Source organism: Alternaria arborescens (assembly GCF_004154835.1).
Source record: "Alternaria arborescens strain FERA 675 chromosome Unknown contig_8, whole genome shotgun sequence".
Lineage (NCBI taxonomy): Eukaryota > Fungi > Ascomycota > Dothideomycetes > Pleosporales > Pleosporaceae > Alternaria > Alternaria arborescens.
The window spans coordinates 427,697-445,631 of NW_021167863.1; the positions used below are offsets into that span (position 1 = coordinate 427,697).

The 17,935-nt window shown below is 51.0% G+C and overlaps 7 protein-coding genes across 7 annotated transcripts; 4 read left to right on the forward strand and 3 right to left on the reverse strand.

Annotated features, from left to right (window-relative positions):
- Positions 1 to 1,658: 1,658 nt before the first annotated feature.
- Positions 1,659 to 3,425, forward strand: AA0111_g4349 (Serine/threonine-protein kinase; the record flags this gene model as incomplete). The annotated part of the gene is made up of 2 exons (XM_028650341.1): positions 1,659 to 1,756; positions 1,817 to 3,425. The coding sequence occupies 2 exons, from the start codon at positions 1,659 to 1,661 to the stop codon at positions 3,423 to 3,425; spliced, it is 1,707 nt and encodes a 568-aa protein (XP_028507788.1).
- Positions 3,426 to 3,976: 551 nt separating this feature from the next.
- Positions 3,977 to 6,407, reverse strand: AA0111_g4350 (hypothetical protein; the record flags this gene model as incomplete). The annotated part of the gene is made up of 3 exons (XM_028650343.1): positions 3,977 to 4,738; positions 4,793 to 5,188; positions 5,253 to 6,407. The coding sequence occupies 3 exons, from the start codon at positions 6,405 to 6,407 to the stop codon at positions 3,977 to 3,979; spliced, it is 2,313 nt and encodes a 770-aa protein (XP_028508038.1).
- A 3,112-nt stretch (positions 6,408 to 9,519) lies between these two features.
- Positions 9,520 to 10,308, reverse strand: AA0111_g4351 (hypothetical protein; the record flags this gene model as incomplete). Its single annotated transcript, XM_028650344.1, has 1 exon — positions 9,520 to 10,308. The coding sequence occupies one exon, from the start codon at positions 10,306 to 10,308 to the stop codon at positions 9,520 to 9,522; it is 789 nt and encodes a 262-aa protein (XP_028508039.1).
- An 888-nt stretch (positions 10,309 to 11,196) lies between these two features.
- On the forward strand, positions 11,197 to 12,404 carry AA0111_g4352 (Aldo-keto reductase yakc [NADP(+)]; the record flags this gene model as incomplete). The annotated part of the gene is made up of 3 exons (XM_028650345.1): positions 11,197 to 11,369; positions 11,419 to 12,182; positions 12,244 to 12,404. 3 exons carry the CDS (start codon positions 11,197 to 11,199, stop codon positions 12,402 to 12,404), a joined length of 1,098 nt encoding a protein of 365 aa, XP_028508036.1.
- A 449-nt stretch (positions 12,405 to 12,853) lies between these two features.
- Positions 12,854 to 13,239, forward strand: AA0111_g4353 (hypothetical protein; the record flags this gene model as incomplete). Its single annotated transcript, XM_028650346.1, has 2 exons — positions 12,854 to 12,874; positions 12,922 to 13,239. 2 exons carry the CDS (start codon positions 12,854 to 12,856, stop codon positions 13,237 to 13,239), a joined length of 339 nt encoding a protein of 112 aa, XP_028508037.1.
- A 262-nt stretch (positions 13,240 to 13,501) lies between these two features.
- Positions 13,502 to 16,438, forward strand: AA0111_g4354 (hypothetical protein; the record flags this gene model as incomplete). Its single annotated transcript, XM_028650347.1, has 1 exon — positions 13,502 to 16,438. One exon carries the CDS (start codon positions 13,502 to 13,504, stop codon positions 16,436 to 16,438), a length of 2,937 nt encoding a protein of 978 aa, XP_028508042.1.
- A 98-nt stretch (positions 16,439 to 16,536) lies between these two features.
- Positions 16,537 to 17,411, reverse strand: AA0111_g4355 (hypothetical protein; the record flags this gene model as incomplete). The annotated part of the gene is made up of 3 exons (XM_028650348.1): positions 16,537 to 16,803; positions 16,871 to 17,322; positions 17,375 to 17,411. 3 exons carry the CDS (start codon positions 17,409 to 17,411, stop codon positions 16,537 to 16,539), a joined length of 756 nt encoding a protein of 251 aa, XP_028508043.1.
- Positions 17,412 to 17,935: the final 524 nt, after the last annotated feature.

Here is a 17,935-nt window from a genome sequence, read left to right on the forward strand (position 1 = left end):
GAGGAGGACCGGGGAGAGCTGTTTGGTGGAGGGCGAGGCTGCGGATCGGAGATGGGCTGCCGAAAGTCGTTGTCGGGACTCAATCTCGGTAAAGCCGCGGGGAGCGCTTGAAGGGTCGATGAATATACGGAGCGACGGGGTGTTCATGCATCGATAGAGTTTCAAGGATGAGAACTGTCATACCAACGAGGGAGTTCTCGGGTTGCAAAGGTAATGTAAGCGTAGTGGTACGACATTAAGCCTTACCTCATCTTCTCTTTGTTTCCGGCAATATGGATTTCAGATGTTGATACTACGATGCCGAGCTCTGATCGCCATGCCATGTGAGTTCCTCACGATCACCACCATATCCAGCTGGCTCTCGATTGGCAGATCAGCCACTCGCAGTTTCCATTGCGTAGTCAGCATTGACTACTCATCTTCGGAACAACCCTCTCGGGCCGGTGACCGTCGTCCGTCGTGCATCTCCGACCGTATATAGCCGCGTGGTGGCTTGTCAGCGGCGTGAAGATAGGGTTTTCAAGATAGGGTTTTCTTGGGCCAAACGGCGCAGTTCTCATGTAGTTTGGTGCATTACGCTCGCGTGGCTTCTTCGGTGGTATTAATTTGAGTTGAGGGGATCTCCTTGATCGCGGAGGGAAGAGCCCGCAACCAACGGCCGTGGATGCGTCTCGCATGTATGTGTTTATGGCAGGTGCGTCAGTGTCCCGTTCGTATGATTACATCATCGGTCAACGAGCATCCTGTTTTGTCGGGCGTAGAAAGGGGTGACCCTGGGTCGTGTAATTTAGAGTTTGTGATGCCACATGGAGGAGCTTGGTGGCAGAAAACGTGCATCCATTTCCGAGACGGTGGTAAGTTTTGCAAGCGTCGCTGCGCCGGATGCAAGATTGAACACGATTGGCCAGCAGCGCTAGCCTTGCACTGTGGGTTACTGGTGGGATGTTAAGTGAGAGAGCGTGGACGGGGAGTTTCTCCGGTGTACTAGAGGATGCGAAGATGGTGTAGGGGTCCAGGTAGAGGATGTGCAGGAGCACGAGATCTTCACGTGCGTTATACGCGAAGACCTATCATGCACCGAACGACATGCCAGCAAATTTCAAGGATCAGATCTTCGCGCGCTCCGTCATAGACGCCATGGATAGCCCTCCGCCGCTTGTAGGACTAAATGCTCGAGTCTACATGCTCCGAATCTACTCAGAATATTATGGGACGATGTATGTGGGCGTGATCGACAGGTACTCATTCTTCTTGGAGCAAGTCCAAGCGAACCGAGGTACTTGTGGCTTGCGGGATTCGATGCTACATTTGGGTTGAGAGACGATGACGTCTGGGAGGCTAAGTGGTAGTGCGAAGGGTTCATGTGCGTGCGAAAAAAGGCTTCGGAACGGGGCATGTCGAGCCGAGGCAGATCTGTTTGACACGAGACAAGACGGCTCGACCACGTGAGCTGGCGTGCGCGCGTTGCGCGTATGAGCCAGTCCGTGCGTTGTGTTTTCGGGTCTGACGCGACCATGGAGACGGTCGCGATAACAGTGATCAGGCAACAGCAAAGAGTCAGCATCACAGAATTCGCGCCAGAGTCTACTTTCGCATTACAGGAGCTCACTAGCGGTGCCTGCTCTCATCTTCCCAGCCTACCTTGAACACTCGACATCATGGGCCCCGCGCCGCCCAACAGCCAGATGGCTCCTCTGCCTACGGACCTCCCCTTCCGGCTCGTCAGTAAGACGATTGGACAAGGCGCATACGCTTCGTACGTAGCCATACAACTCTATACAAGATGAGAGGAACTCGCTAATGGTAGAGACTGTAGCATCCGCAAAGCCGTCCCACACAACTCGCCCAAGCCCGTCATCGCCATCAAGTTCATCAACAAAGAACATGCCCTGCGAACCGGCCGCCTCACACCGAAACAAATAAAGATGGAGATTGTATTGCACTCGCATCTCGGGAAGCACCATAACATCATACACTGCCTAGGCTCTGGAGAGGATGCGCTGTGGACATGGATTGCCATGGAGTTGGCTGAGGGCGGGGACTTGTTCGATAAGATCGAGGCAGACGAGGGCGTGGGCGAGGATATTGCGCACTTCTACTTCACCCAATTGGTGAATGCTGTGACATACATGCACAGTAAGGGCGTCGCGCATCGCGACATCAAACCTGAGAACGTGTTATTGAGCGCCGAGGGAGACCTCAAACTCTCTGACTTTGGATTGGCAGCACTCTTCAAGAAGGACGGGCAACTACGACTATGCAATACCGTCTGTGGCTCGCCGCCTTACATTGCTCCGGAGATTGTATCAGGAAGGCGAAGCAAGAGAGCTGATATGCTAGACAGTGGCTATGCAGCGAATATTTGCGACATCTGGAGTTGTGGTATTGTTCTCTTCGTTCTCCTTGTCGGCAATACACCTTGGGACGAGCCGACCAAGCGTTCAGCCGAATTCAAGGAATACGTCGAAACCGGAGGGCACACTACCGATGAGCTCTGGAGCAAAATCCCTCCAGAACTCACCAGTCTGTTACGTGGTATGCTGAAAGTCGACCCTAAAGAACGCTTTACCCTCGATGAAGTACGCACACACCCCTGGTGTACACGCAAGAACCCATACTTGACAGCGAGTGGACGCAATGCGAATCCAGTGGGACTGGCGACACAGATGTTATCCCAATTACGCATCGATTTCTCAAGACCACCGACACAATCCCAACGTGGATGTTCGCAAGATGTAAATGAAGATGGGGATGCCATGGACATCGACACTGATTCAGATCCTCGTCGCTCAAGCGCTGTACATTTCCTTTCTTCAACGCAACCCGAGACTCCATCTGCGGAAACACCTTTCGACTGGGAGCGACCTCCACGTATCGCCTCTTACGACGGAATTTCCGCATCGCAACCTGTCTCGATACCCGACAACCGTCCTATCAATACGAGCTCGACTCCTTATCTATCCCAACTTCCTTCTTCAACACAAGATATGCTCTCTCAAGACCCCTCTATGACACAATTCAGCTCCACCCCTGGCGTCCCTCTGACTTTTACTCAAGCAGCCAGGAAGTTCGCCGACATCCTTCCTTCCTACTCTCTGGCACGCTTCATCTCTCCCCATACTCTCGGCCTTCTTATGCCACTTCTCCTTACCGCTTTGCATCGGCTAGGTGTCCCTGCACCATCCTTTAGTGAAGCGCAGATCGAGGAAGCAGAGGAAGCAGGGACAGCTAGTATACGCGTGAAGATGGCAGATGGGCGGAGACAAGGCTTGAATGGCCATATTGTCATCGAGCAAGCAATATATGAAGGGAGTGCGTATTGGGAGGTGAGGTTCGTTAAAGCGAGTGGAGATCCGTTGGAGTGGAGGAGGTTTTTCAAGAACATGGTGCTTTGCGTGGGCGATGTGGTATTGCGGCCCAATTAGATAAGAACAAAGACACATTACGGAGGTAATATGTTGATATACCCTGGGTTGTATAACGATGGGATGGGATCATAGGCGTTGGCTAAGCAATTAATGATATAGGCAGATGAACTGAGAACTGGGCTAGGCTGGCGTGGATATATCTATGGGGCTGTTGGAAATTGACGCTGTATTCTACGGAAGACGATATGACAACAGCATCATGAATACGTGAAACAGTTCACTGCTGGTGGTCGTGTAACAAGTCAATCATCTCAGAGAACAACAGTATCCCAAATTATACCATTAGGTAATAACAAGGTATCACTCCATGCCTATGTCAGATGAATAAATGATCCCACATGGCATTGTTTGCAGAGAGCCCCCCAAGTTTCGCAAAGTCTAGTTCTCGCTTTCCAAGAGACAAGAAGCCTTCCTTGGAAAAGCTCGAAATGTGATTCATGGCAGATATCCGCAAATTTCACCATGCGCAGTCGGTATGTAGTCAGCGATGATAACAGCTAAAGGGATTTTCTTTGGCTGTTTACAAATAGCATGCCAGTTCAATGTAACTATATCGTCATGGCACCGAAGACAGCGGCAGAAATGGCAACGACCAAGCTACTCATTCGTACAGTGCTCGCAGCACTTGTATCATCGCCATTTCCGCTTCCATTACCAGCCCCACTCCCATTCGGCTGATCCTCTGCCTTCAGCTCACCCGCGCCATACGCCTTGAAGCCTCCTGAGATAGAGCTTGCATGTCCAGTAGATCCCTCTACACACTTGCTATCGTCCTGAAAAGCATCCCAAGCTTGCTTCCACGCAGCATCGGGATCAGCATAGGTTGTCGCAGTGTAGAAAATCTTACAGTCACTGGCTTCGTATATGTACTGTAGAGGCGTACCGGAAGCATCGCCTTTTCGCACTTGATCCTGGGATTGAAGGCGTGAAGCTCCATCTCCGGCGCGTGTGATTATTTGCGGAACATTCGCAACTGCTGATAGAGCATCGTCGTTGGCGGAGTAAGATGATAGGGAGAGTGCAGAACTCATGTTCAACGCGATCTGGGCAAAATTTTGCCAGTAGATTAGTGGTGTTACTTCGCCACCTTTGGACCCGGTCACGGTTTGAATAGGCTTAGTCTCTGGTCGGCCACCAACTGTGACAGCTTTGATGCCGGCGATGTTCTTGAGCTCTTCATGGAAGGAGGCGCAGGATGAGCCGCAAAGAGCGTCGGTATACATGACGATGTTGGATGCATTGAATGGAGTTGGGCGGGTACCATTCACGAAACGCCAACCTTCAGGGAGGATAGACACTTCATCAGTGTACTGTGTTGGTGTTAGCATCGAGTATATTTAAGCTAGAATGGTTTCTGTACTCACATTGTAACGCATCGTCTTTGTGTACGAGTCGTCATTCAACTCAACTGGGCCATTAAAGTCATCCCATCCATCGAAGTCCGCACCATCCGCATTGCGGAAGTGCCACCAGGACCAGTACCTGAATGTATAGCTTTGCTCAATACTTTCTTCAGTATACTGGGCAAACCTTCTAGCTTTGACCTGGTCACTTCTGATCTCGTTGATAGCGTCGCCAATCTTCACAAAGGCATCAGTGGCTCTGTAACGCTGCCCGGAGAAGGGCTCCATCTCCGGAAAAAGCTGCATAAAGGCATCAAGAAGCAGATTAGTGCTACCGCCACCATTCTCGCGTAAATCGATGATGAGTTTCTGCTTGTTCTCACTCATGCACTTGCTGAGAAATGAAGCAATCGTAACCTGCAGTGTGGAGAATGCAAGGTCAGTGTATGTCTCGCACATATTGAATGCACTAATAACTTACCTGAAACTCGTTGCAGAACTCAGATTCACTCAAGTCCTCGCTAGGATTACTGAAAGAGATAATCTTGAGAACTGCAACATCGTCGTAACCATCACCATTGAGAAAGTACCCAGCCACTGTTCCACTTGAGTCTTGCTCAACAACATTTTCTGCATAAGATCCAGAAGTAGGTGTCATTGTCTGACGCTTGTTGCGACGGTGGTAGACGCCGGTGGGAATACGGGGAACTGGGCCAGGAGCGCTAGGCGCTATAATATGACTGATACCAGCAGGCATCTTTGGTTTTGGCAGAGCAATGTCAAATGAGCCCGAATCAGCCTTTGTATTGGCAGAGAGGGGCGAGGAGCTGCCGGTGCAGAATGTGTCGAAAAATGACTGTCCATCAGTAACACCTGCGAACATAGATGCATAGTCTGAGGATGCGCCGTTAGGTATGGAAACTGTTGAGCCATTCGCCCATGTGATATCAGTGCTGGGCCCGTCATATCTCCTTTGATTCATAAAACTCCCAAGGTTGTCGGTATCTCCTTTGGACAGCATGTCGTTGATGAGACCGTCGGAATCGATGTATTGTGACCAGGAAGTGGACTTGAGGAAATCGTATGGGTTCTGACCATTGATTTCGGTAATTTCGGAAACGTCTGAACTGCCCTCGGCTACACTCGCAACATCATCAGCCACATAGAGCTTTGGAAGTGCCTTGCCGTCCTCCGAGATGGAAGCGACATTGATCTGTCTGAAGAAGTCGAACACTGTGAGTATATCGGGCCTGTAGTTGAAGTGGAAATTCCCAGTACGGATGGTAATGTTCTGAATAGCTAGTTGAACCGCATATTCACTGGAGAAGGAGTTGAGGTTGTCCTTCACGCTATCCAGTTCTGCTTCGATATCCAGGGGTCCAAATTCCCAATCATCGCCTGGTTTCTTCAACCACACAAGCTCGGATTGGAACTGCCATATCTGCTTCAACTCATCAATAAGCTGTGCGTTTCCTTGGACGTCGACTGGGACGGAATCAAGACAGTCGAAGGCTACCTGTGCTTCGATGGAACTGGATTGCCTTAGATCCGCGGCAGCAGCTGCGCAAGGCTCGGAGGACGAAGATTGTGCTGCGACGAGGGTCGTTGAAGCCAAGAGCAAGGCACTCTTCAGCATAATGACATGCGTGGGCCCCCGAGGGCGATCTTGTCCGAAAAATAATGGAATAGGGTTATTGGACACTACTCGAGCAATAAGCAAAACAAAACACGCAATTCAACAAAGCAGCTGAAGACTGAGGCGGTAGGTGACGCAGTGACGGTAGAGGTCTTAAGAACCCAAGAGCTTGGGTGTCTCATCGGAAGGCAGCAGGATGTCGCCTGCCTCATATAGGACCAAGAAAAGGCGCGCTCTAAGTTGCTTTACCTTCCTCAGTCTAGGCTTTCGGGAGGCCTGAGCCGCAATGGGACGATTGGGATTGGCGCCAGGATCTCCGCAGATGACATCCGCCTTTGAGTTGGCTAGTCTGCTGTTAGGGCTGAAAATCCACAGCCTACCAGACTTCGCTTCCACGCACCGCCCATTCGAAGTTCAAAGCCCATCTGCTGTACTATACAGCACAAGCTACCGCAACACGCATATTGACGCGCCATCTAGGTCTTGGCTCAAACGCGCATTTGCATCAAGGCGTTTCCTGAGGAAGGTGGACTGGTGTTGCGTAAAAACTGAGGCACGATTGACCGCCAATCAGACAACCAAGCATTACATGCATGAGCTTTTTCTCCATACCAGGTGTCTTTTTGCTGTACAGCAGTAGCGTGCCAAGTGTGGCACAGTGATATGCAGGATTCAGAGTGAGGCGCGGACGAATGCCCAATGGAGAATCGCGTCTGCATGGTTAGACGAGTGACGAGGGGTTATTTTGTTCACCGGTATGGACTATGACGGATTACTGTTTCTATAAAAGTTATGGCGAGCAATAAGAGTAGTTGGGATTTGTGCAAATGTGCTGCGTTCCGGTATTGCGAGTGATGGATGAAGGTTGCTGTCCTGTGACAGAGGATCCCCCTGAGGTCATGCCAAGCCTTTCGCGTGTGAGAAGTGTATCTTACGTCTCGCACGCACATCAGACTACGTTTTGACATACCCTGATTTGAGAACATAACGATACACTGCGCCTTGTGACAAGAGGCGCCCTTGCGAAGTAAGGGCGTGAGTGCTCTACATTCAGGTATAATAACACCTTGAGAGCCTATGTAGGTAGCCTGAAAGTCATTCTATACTAATCAAACCATCTGACGCTAATATCGATCTTCCGCCGGTCAGCGCAAGCTATGGAACAGGCAGTCTATATGGCTTGATGACTGTGGCTATTTCAAGCTGTGCAGAATAGATCTCAGGCTACAGGCTCCATACGTTGCCTTGACAGGTGATCCTAGGATTAGGCCACCAGTGATCAGCCCTAGACTCAGCCCGTCTGTCCTAGATAGATGTGTGACGGACCAAGTACATATCAACATGGGTTTTGGCCCCCAACTACAACGCCATTTCATGGGCTCTAGGAAATTGAGTAGCTTGCTGGAACAGCTGACCTAATAATCATATACCAGAGTGGACAGACCTTGTGATATAGCCATAATCCAAGGGTGTGCTAGAACGTCATCAAGACTAATACGCTTCGCCGCATCGGGGTTCAGCAAACGCAGCCAAGTCAGAGCATACCCTTAATCGGCACATCTGTCATGCTGGTTGTGTAGCACTTACTTCGACGAACCGACTCTTCTGCCAGCTTACTGATATACTTCGAGATTCCGGTTCCTTTGCCTTTGAAGGTCACAGTCCTTTTCCACGTACTTCTTGATATCTTTCATTCCGAATAGCGATCTTCCCACGAGCAGCTTGTACATCAACACCCCTCAATTCCACTGATTGATTGCCTTGATATGCCCTCCTCTGATCGTACCGGGCTTCAGGACCGTGGCCGCGACCTTGGGGCTTAGATGACCCAGTGTGCTGCAAACGGTAGATTAGGATCTCGACTCTGTGTGTACAGAGTATTCGAGATCGATAAGCTTAACCTTGCTGTGAAAGCCAAGGAGTACGTTTTCGTGCTTGACATCACGGTGCGTAATGTTCTGGCCATGCGGTTAGTGGTGTGCGGAGGTGAATTGAGTGATTTAGACGGAGGTATGCTGTTCAGTGAATCGGCCTTTTATTCGTTTCTTAATGTTCGAGTATAGGCTAGGAGAGCCGCTGTACTGTTTCCGAGGCGTTCTCGTCCATCCGCCATCTTACTCCTCGTTTCTCGCTTTGTGACGTTCGATTAGCTGTTTGATTGGAGGGTACTGAACCTTGCTTTCGTCCTTTAAATCTATTCCCTTATCAGTGAAAAACGAGAAGTAGGTAAGAGAAGCGACTGTCTATTGATTACTTCAAGTCTGCAAGAGCAAAATGGGCTCCTTTAGTGATTGAGACGTTTGCGTCTACGACGTGCTGTATAGGCGCCACTTTGTTCATCAGCGATGTATGTTTGGGCTGCGTGCGGCCGAATGGTGTTGTTTTGAAGACGTGGCTGTAGCAAATTTCAAAGTCAGAGTGTGTGCATGAAAAAGTCGCATATAATGCTACGCTCTATCACTCTCATCGATCCGGTCTCAGTCCCGTTTGGTCCTCGTCACCAAGGTGAACGCAGGTCTCAGTATTCACAACACCGACCGTCACAACAAACGCCCAACACATATTGATACCAGTATCAACGCTGCCACACAACTGTCACTACCTTTTGTATCTTCATCTTGCTAAGTTTAGATCTAGATACGTGAGCTCTCTTAAGTTTTTCATCAAGAATCGAACCCGATTTGGCATTCTTGGGCATTAGCCCACTCAGCTCTGCTAGATCAAGGTCGCCGATTCGATTCCCAAAGACAGAAGGGAGACTGAGCAGACGCCCAGATTCTCCGAGTCGCACAACGATCGTCTGGCGAAAGAGAATAAGGAGTCCGTCACCATGGGTCGCGTGTGAGGGGCGCCCATCAGAGTTCTGTCTTGGTAAGTTTTTTTTTGTTAACCACTCTCCTTTTGTAGCTTCTTTGTAAGGCACTCGCTTGTGTATACGAATATAGCGCCAAGCTTGCGTAGAGTGCGGCCCTCTGCTACTTCGTTCCTTTTTCTCGCTTGCACATGCTAGAAACAGCAGTGTAGCTCGAATAACGTAGGATATAAAGCATACATATCGGCGTTCACAGAACCGTAGAGGAATGTCTCTTGATAGAGCAAATTTCGGGCGTCATCAAGGTGTCAGGCCCAGACGCTGCTCAACCACTTCCACAATCTCCCTCCAGTCTTTCATTGCGCCGCCTCCGATATCTCCGCACGCCAACTCTTTCTCCATGGGCTGCAGCACCTCGAACCAGCCCCCGTTCTTCACACCCCACTCTTCCTCCAGTACCAGCACCTGCTTCTTCGTGATAGGCTGAAACCACATGGCAGTATTCATGCTTGGTGCGACTAATATCCTCTTTCTCTGTATGCCACCTTCATCTTGCGGCCATTGCACGCCAGGTATGCTCCTTACCGGATCAATCAGACCGGTGGTATCCCACGCGCGTACAACAGATAGCAGAAGGTTTTCCGATAAGCCTTGTGTTATCTTAGCGAGCTCGTTGGCGCTCAAGGGTGCAATGACCATAATGTCTGCCCATCGCCGTAGCTCAATATGAAGGATCTTGTTGCCTCGTACCCATGGTGCCCTCCACTCGTCTTCGTCGAAGTATATTCCGTCTACATTCGGCAGGGCTTCTATGTCTTCCATGGAAGGCTGTTCGCCGCTCTGTCCCTGCAGGAAGCTGGTCGCCGCAGCCGTGAATATGAGTCGAATCCGTACATTCGCATGTTTCGCTAACGCGTTGATCATGTTTGGTATTTTGATGGTCGCAACCGACCCTGACGCGCAGAGAAGGATGTGAATCTTGTCATCGTGGTGATGGAAGTCGAAAGGGTCTGTCTTGGGAGGGTCGTGGACCTGATGTTGAACAGGTCTAATGTTGAGCGGCTTGAGGTCGCGTACTTGAGCGGTCATGTTGTGTTACCTTTAACAGGTCGTCACTAAGTGTCAGTGTCTAACCAAGAAATCTGAGCGAGATGTCTGAGATCTAGACATTTTCCCACTGTTGAGTGTGGCGGCGGCGCTACGAACGCGGTTCGCCATAGTGGGGGAGGGAGATGTGGTGTCGTGAAGTTTGACGGACGCTAATCCGCTTGTCGGATGGTTCGCGGGAAGTGCCCGGCAGCTGCGCAGTCAGCGACACTTCAGTCGACCCTTCTCGGATTTCAACGTCGAGCCACACAAGACATAGCGTGTAACACATTCCGAAAGCCTTGGGCTTCTCGTTCTGACTCTGTCCTCATCCAGCCACAGTAGATCACCACTCGAACGGAGTACCGGCGCCTTATCTCCGTATCACTCCGTCCCACTTTGGTACACCAAATGATCTTCACCATGTCGTGCAGTCAGCCCAGTCGTCGGCGTGATCTGTTCGTAGAAATCTTCATAGAGGCTCAAACAACTTCACATTCGAGCTGCATGTGCAGTGCTGGGCAGTATCTGTGTCAACGAATAGGTATGATTTCATCAATAGCGGGGTTAAGGAGTTAACGGCGGGGTCGTCCGTCATTATGTGTGGAGTGCCAGCGTCATTGCGATTATGGGTACGCGCCAGGTGCTCGAAGATCAAGCTCATCCGACTTGGTCCGTCCAGAACCTACATCTCCAACAACTAACAATCTCTCTCGGTCGAAGTTCTGCAGCAGCTTGTCTTATATCCGCCGGAAGACACTACTCCCGTCGATACTCAGCAGATTGAACCACAATAACATAAATAACGACAACTTCACTTGCAAAAACCAACTATCACAATCACCAACACTACTCAGTACCAACGAGAATACAAGCTTCACGATTTCTATAATGTCTCTGCCCACTGCACCTCTCGGTCGCGATGGCCCCCAAGTCACCCGCCTGGGTTTCGGCCTCATGGGCCTGTCCGCCTTCTATGGTCAGCCCAAACCCGACTCTGAGCGTCTAGCGCTGCTTGACAGAGCTCATGAGCTAGGCGAACGTTTCTGGGACTCTTCAGACATGTACGATGGTCGCAATTGCAGGCCCAGCAACAGCTTACAAGTGCTTTAGGTACGGCGACAACGAAGACTTGATTGGGAAGTGGTTCAAGGCCAACCCCGACAAGCGCAATGATATCTTCCTAGCAACCAAATTCGCGGTCAAGAACATGGGCGCCGAGATCGACTCTTCTCCAGAATACGTCAAGGAGGCCGTCGAGAAGTCTCTGCAACGGCTCGGGATTGAACAGATCGATCTTTACTACTGCCACCGTGTTGACCAGAAGACACCCATCGAACTCACTGTGCAAGCCATGGCTGACCTTGTCAATCTCAAGAAAGTAAAGTACCTTGGTCTTTCAGAAGTCAGCGCCGAGACGTTGCGAAGAGCGCACAAAGTTCATCCTATCTCTGCTGTACAGGTTGAATACTCTCCTTTTGCCCTGGAAATTGAGAGCAAGCAAATCGACCTACTGAAGACATGCCGTGAGCTAGGTGTGGCCGTGGTTGCCTACTCGCCTCTAAACCGCGGTATGCTGAGTGGTGCCCTCAAGGGCCCAGAGGACTTTGAAGAAAGCGATTTCCGTCGATTCGCGCCTCGTTTCAGTGCTGAGAACTTTCCCAAGAACCTCAAGCTTGTGGAGCAGATCACCGAGGTCGCAAAGGCCAAAGGCGTCACTCCCAGCCAATTGACTTTGGCGTGGTTGATGGCGCAGGGTGAAGACATTTTCCCTATCCCAGGCACGACTAAGGCTGCACGCCTGGAAGAGAATGTGGGAAGTTTGAAGGTTGAAGTGAGTAAAGAGGAGGAACAAAAGATTCGCAAGTCATGTGAAGGTAAGTGTGCCTGTGCGGACTGCATGTGAGACATAGGCTGACTTTGTGCGCCCCCATTTAGAGGTGGAGGTTAGTGGTGGACGCTACCCTGAGAGCTTCATGAAGTCGTGCTATGCCGATACGCCGTCACTTGAGCAGTACCGAGATGGTGGTGCAGGCTCGGACGGGAGTGGAGGTGACGGAAAACCGACCAGGACAGCGGATATCATTGGCGGGTCGTAGAGCATCATGTTGGACGAGAAGGAGCGGATGATGCAGACAAGGGAGGAAAAGACAGGCAAAATTACATTCTGACTCAACTCTCTACAATGTCCCCACAGCACACCGTGATTGCCCACAACATGTGTTTACTCCGTGCAGGTGTGTGGTGGAGTCGGGCGCGCCGGCGCTAGCTGCGTTCGACGGCTGCTGGGATGTTACCACTTTGGGACAAGAGAATCCCTGGCAGCGGTGGAGGGAGGGCATGGCGCGATTTCAGCGCTGACCTCACACCCGAGTCAACTTTCCACCATCTAGACATCCTCGCATCCACCCCCAAGACGGCCCTTCGCATCCATAGAGAGATAGTGAGACAGGGCAGTGCATCCACCTGCGAAGCCATTGGCCCTCGACGCATCTAGCAAGAGAGCATCGTAACCTCGCGCACACGTCAACCTTGGTCCAGCGCAGCCATGGGCTTCATCACCGGCTTCGTAGGTGCTACCGGCCCCTTGCAGTGATGCCGGCTAACCCAAGACAGCTCGGGGGCGTCACCCTCACTACGGGCGTTCTCTACCTCACCATCTCGCTGCACACACAAAACCGCATAACACAGGCCGCGCTCCTAAGACAGCAACGCCAAGTCCTTACCGAGTTCTACGAGCCCAAGAAGCCGGAGCCAGAGCCCACAAGTCGGGAAGTGCCGGTTGGTCTAGCTGAAATGGCCAAGGACAGGTGGAACAGGAGCCTCGAGGAGGGCGTGAAGAAGGTGTACACGACAGATTGGAGGAGAGTACGCGAAGAGGCCGAGGACAGGGCAAGCGCCATACTGCAGAAGATCAGGGAGGGCAGCAAGTAAGCGTTTGCCCGCGCGCGTGTAGATTAGAAGCATGTGAAGGTGGCGCGATAGCACGGCTGCGACGATACCCTTCCTGCGACTGTACAAATATCTGGGGCTTGCAATTGGATCCGCAAAGGTTCACGTCTCCGCACTATCTGTTCCTATTGTTCGTTTGCGTTTGCATGGCCACACTACGCGTCTGCCTAGCCCTCCTCCCACCTAACAACATCAAGTCAGTCATAATTTCGTCTCCAACAACACCGCACATGCCTGCGCAAACATGGCATCTCATGGCAAGGTCCTCGATCTGTTCGACGACCGCTACCTGGAATTGCAGGATGTCATTGGCAACGTTGAGCCGCTGCCCACACTCGTGCCTTATGAGCAGTACAAGCAACACGCCATCGTCTACCGCATGGACACGAACCATGACATCTTCATGGCGCTTCTACAGGACTTCACAGAGCGCAAGTCACTGGAGACGGGCAAAGAGCTGTGGACGTGGTGCGTGCAATGGCAGGTTGATGAAACCGCTACTCGCCAACCAGCCGTAGCACCACACTCACCCAAGAAGCCTCGTATCGATCCGAGACAGCCGAACAGTCCTACTATGCAGCCATCTTTAGGTCGTGGCGCGCCCCCAATAACCGCCCAAGTTCGCAGAATCGATCCCGAGCTGATGCATCAGGAGGATATGCTGCGTATATTGGTCGACATCGTCCAGGTCAACAGCACTGTGGTGCCAAATTTCATCGAGTTTCTATACCGATGGATCGACTTCTACGAGGGAGATGGAAAGGCCTTGAACGCGGCTCTGTATGGAGAAATTCCAAGCTTATGGGACTTTGAATATCATCCGATTCTTGTTCCTGAGGACGTTAAAAAGAAATTTGACGAGGCAAACAGTATCACAAGAGACGGGAAGGAATATGGAACAGAAATTAAGACACCAAAACACGCCAACGCAGAAGAGCTCGCTCAAAATTCGCCCACCAAGAAGATGCGTCAGAAGCCCGATTTGGCGACATTTGAGCGTAAGTTGGAAGAAAGTGAGCGTCTACAGTATCACGAAGTACATTTCGGCATACAGCCTCCGAAGCTCAACGAGCCTCTGCCGCCTCTTATCAATATTCCTCGGGACCGGGTCAAACGAGCGAAGTACCACGCTGCTTGCTTCAAATCACGCCAACGCGCCCTTTACCTGCTCATGGAAGCTGGGATTACTCCGCAACAGTTGAAAGATTACAAGAGGTGTCAGACAATGAGTCTGAAACACACGCCATCGCGCGAGGGAGCACATGGCCTCGGAAACTACGAGAAAGATGCGAACCTTGCGCAGATGATTCAGTCAGCCAAAGAGAAACAGAGAGTAAAGCAGATGGAAATTGCCATCAGCAACAAGTTGGCACACGAGGCTCAGCTTGCTGCTCACAGCACTATTTCCGCAGGTTCGTCTGGTGTGCCTCTCATCCCTATCATGCCCCCAACCATTCACAGTCTGGACATAGCTGGCCAAATATCACGTGAGATTCAGCAGACTAAGGATGAGAGAAACCAGAAGATCAACATCGTTCCTGTACCACTTGTGGGTAAGATGAAAAGCCTGCTTTTCAAAGGCGCAATGGACAGAGCAGCCTTACTAGAGATATGCGGGCCTGATGGGCGGTTAGCAAGCCCACCTTCTTCTGTCGATACTGATGGCCATGGGTCGAAGAACGAAGATGAAGGCAATGGGAGCACCGATGGAGACTCAAATGATGACATCAGTGCCTCCAGGGACGGATTGTGTACACTACCTAGACCAGTACTACCGCCGGTCTCAACGGTCCCTCTTCCAAATCTACCACCGCCATCGCGTCCACCTCCAGTAATGATGTCCAGTCAACCTCGAAGCTCTTTTGACTTCAATCCTTCGTTTTTCTTGCAGCAACAATATCCATCCGGGCACAGTGGTCCGTCTACCTCTGGTCCTGCTCCCCCCAGAGTGTCGTACCAGGAAATTATGGCTGCGAACAGTGCTAGAATTCAACAAAATGTCCTGGGTGGACAGATAAGTGTGCAAGGTCCTCGATCTTCAAACATAACTGTGCCACCACCACCCGGATTTGAACACGATGGTCCTTTTATCTCTGGAAACATGCCCCCTCCGCCCGGACCTCCACCGCCGGCGCCGGCGGCCTACCCCTCTACTAAACCTCAATCTGATACTTACAGCTCAAATCTGCCTCAACGAATTCAGACATCACCGTCTTATCCGGTTGGATCTGAATTCTCTACTCCTGCGCCACCACCAAATTTCGCGCAGCGCCTTCTAGCCCTGGGCCATGCTACTAGCCTTCATCAGGGACTTCGTAATACTGGGCCGACATTACTACGAGAACCAGACATGACAGGTCCTAACAGCCCAGGTAGTCAGTACAGATCAGCCCAAGAGCGTCAACAGTGCTCTCGTACGCTCTCTTTACTTGATTTTCCCTGTTCGCTCCCTCCCCACGCCAGTATGCAGCGTATCACTCCATCCCCACTCACACTTCGACCACCGCCCTCTCCACTTTCGTCCCTAGCACCAAGCTTGCTAGCCACCTCGCCTTTTACCACCTCTCATAATGGCATCCCAGTTCAGATCTTTTTGCCCAGAATCCTCATCCCCTCTAACACCATTGGTCCAGGCGGAATGAAACTAGGCAACAGTGGCTGTGCCGAAACAGATGCTTTTCTACTCGGATATACGCACCCTCTAAGCGGTAAAATCACTCTTAGTCGCGCCGTCTTCTTACCTTTGGGTGTGTGGATCAATGCGCAGGATAGGGTGCGAAAAGGCAAGTACAAAGTATTGGAGAGCTACATAGCACCGAAGAGAGATACTTCAGTCTCACATCGTGCTGTTTACGAGAGGGTGAGACAGGCTTATGATCTTATGAAGACGGGATCGCCGGCAGCGAGAGAGTGGGAATTGACGAAGAGGTGGAGGGCTAGTAGGGGGAGGATGAAGGAGACCCAGAGAGGTGCGGTCTGGGAAGGTTGGGCTGTGGATGTTGATAGGGAGATTGCGATGAGTAAGGAGGATAGGACGGGTGCGTTTGTGCAAGATGCGTTGATCGATGGGATTGATGAAGATAGCGAGGAAGTCAGAAGGAGGAAGGAGATTGACGAATTGCTTGAGACAGACGAAGCATGGGATTATGGAGAGGATGAGGATGTGCATATGCACGGCTAGGATCGAGTAGATGGGGTGTGACGGCATTCAAAAGCTTCATTCAGGGCGGAAGTCTGTCATAATGATTTTTCTGAACTAGCTTTTGTAGCAAGGGTAGATTAGATACACCGCCCACCATCCACTTCGAGATTGACCCCAGTGATGAACCCTGCCTCCTTACTTGCCATGAATATACATGCATTCACCACATCGTCTACTTCCCCAATCCTGCCCATAGGTACATTAGACGTAAACTTCGTCCTGTTTTCCGGCGTATCTTCCATTCCGGTAAAAGCAGAGAAGAGACCTGTTCCTGTAACGAGGGGGCAAATGGATACGACGCGGATCTGATGTGGACCGTATTCTGCTGCAAGTCCTTTTGTCGCCTGAATGGAATGTGAGTAAATAGAACACTCATGCAGATTGGAGCCACTATAAGAAGACATGACTCACGTTCCATATCGCGCCTTTACTCGCATTGTACCACACCAATCCTGGTCTTGGCCGCGTAGCCCCAACACTGGCAATATTGATGATCACACCCCCTTCTTTACGCTCAATGGCTTGATCTACCCAAGCATTGCAGCCCAGATATACACCTTTAACGTTGACGTCAAAGACCTTTTCGAATTCGTCTTCGGTGACAGTCGTGGTAGGTTTGTTAGTATAACTCCAACCTGCGTTGTTCACGAGAATATCACAGCGGCCAAATCTCTCGATACAGGCTGAGATGGTGGCTTTCCAGTCTGAGGTTTTGGTAACATCCATTTGGTGAAAAGCAAGGGAGGAGGGATTTGTTGCTGCAGTTGCTTCCCCACCAGATTTATTGATGTCGCAGACAAGGACTTTGGCTCCTTCGGACGCCATTCCTTTTGAAATACCAGCGCCGAAGCCTGAGCCGCCACCTGTTGAGGTTGTTAGTGAGCTATGAGAGACAAGACAGAGTATGCGATGTACCAGTTACGATGGCGACTTTGCCGTCTAGTCTGCCCATGACGAGAGCTCTGGCGCCTGCGATTCACAATGAGTTATGTTTAATCGACCACGATTTCGAACTACCAGCGCCAATGTCGATTGTCGGATAGGCAGCAACGGTGTTGATGTTGTGACTGCGAGAAGGACAGTACGGTCTTGCCCACCATTTCATGCACCCTGCTGTCTGCCACCGGTATCGCATCTCCAATCACAGTCTGCCGACTAGTCGTTTCCAAGGTTCCAGCACAGCACAACAGTGAGGGGTAAGCGTGATGCCCCGCATGATGTTGACATCGTTTTGGAGGACCACCGAGATTTGAACCAATTGGAAGTCATCTACCCCGATAGCTCCTCTGTGTCCAGCGTCTCTGGCGTCCCTCCGGATCACCTTTATTGGAATAGCCGAATGTAACAGCTAATCAACAAATCGGTCATGTAGGCTATATGATGAAAGGTGGGGAAGCTTTTGGTGTCTGCAGATGCCTTTGTTGATGATCGCGGAATCGACGCGCCCTCCGCTCGAACATCACGACTCCTCGTTAC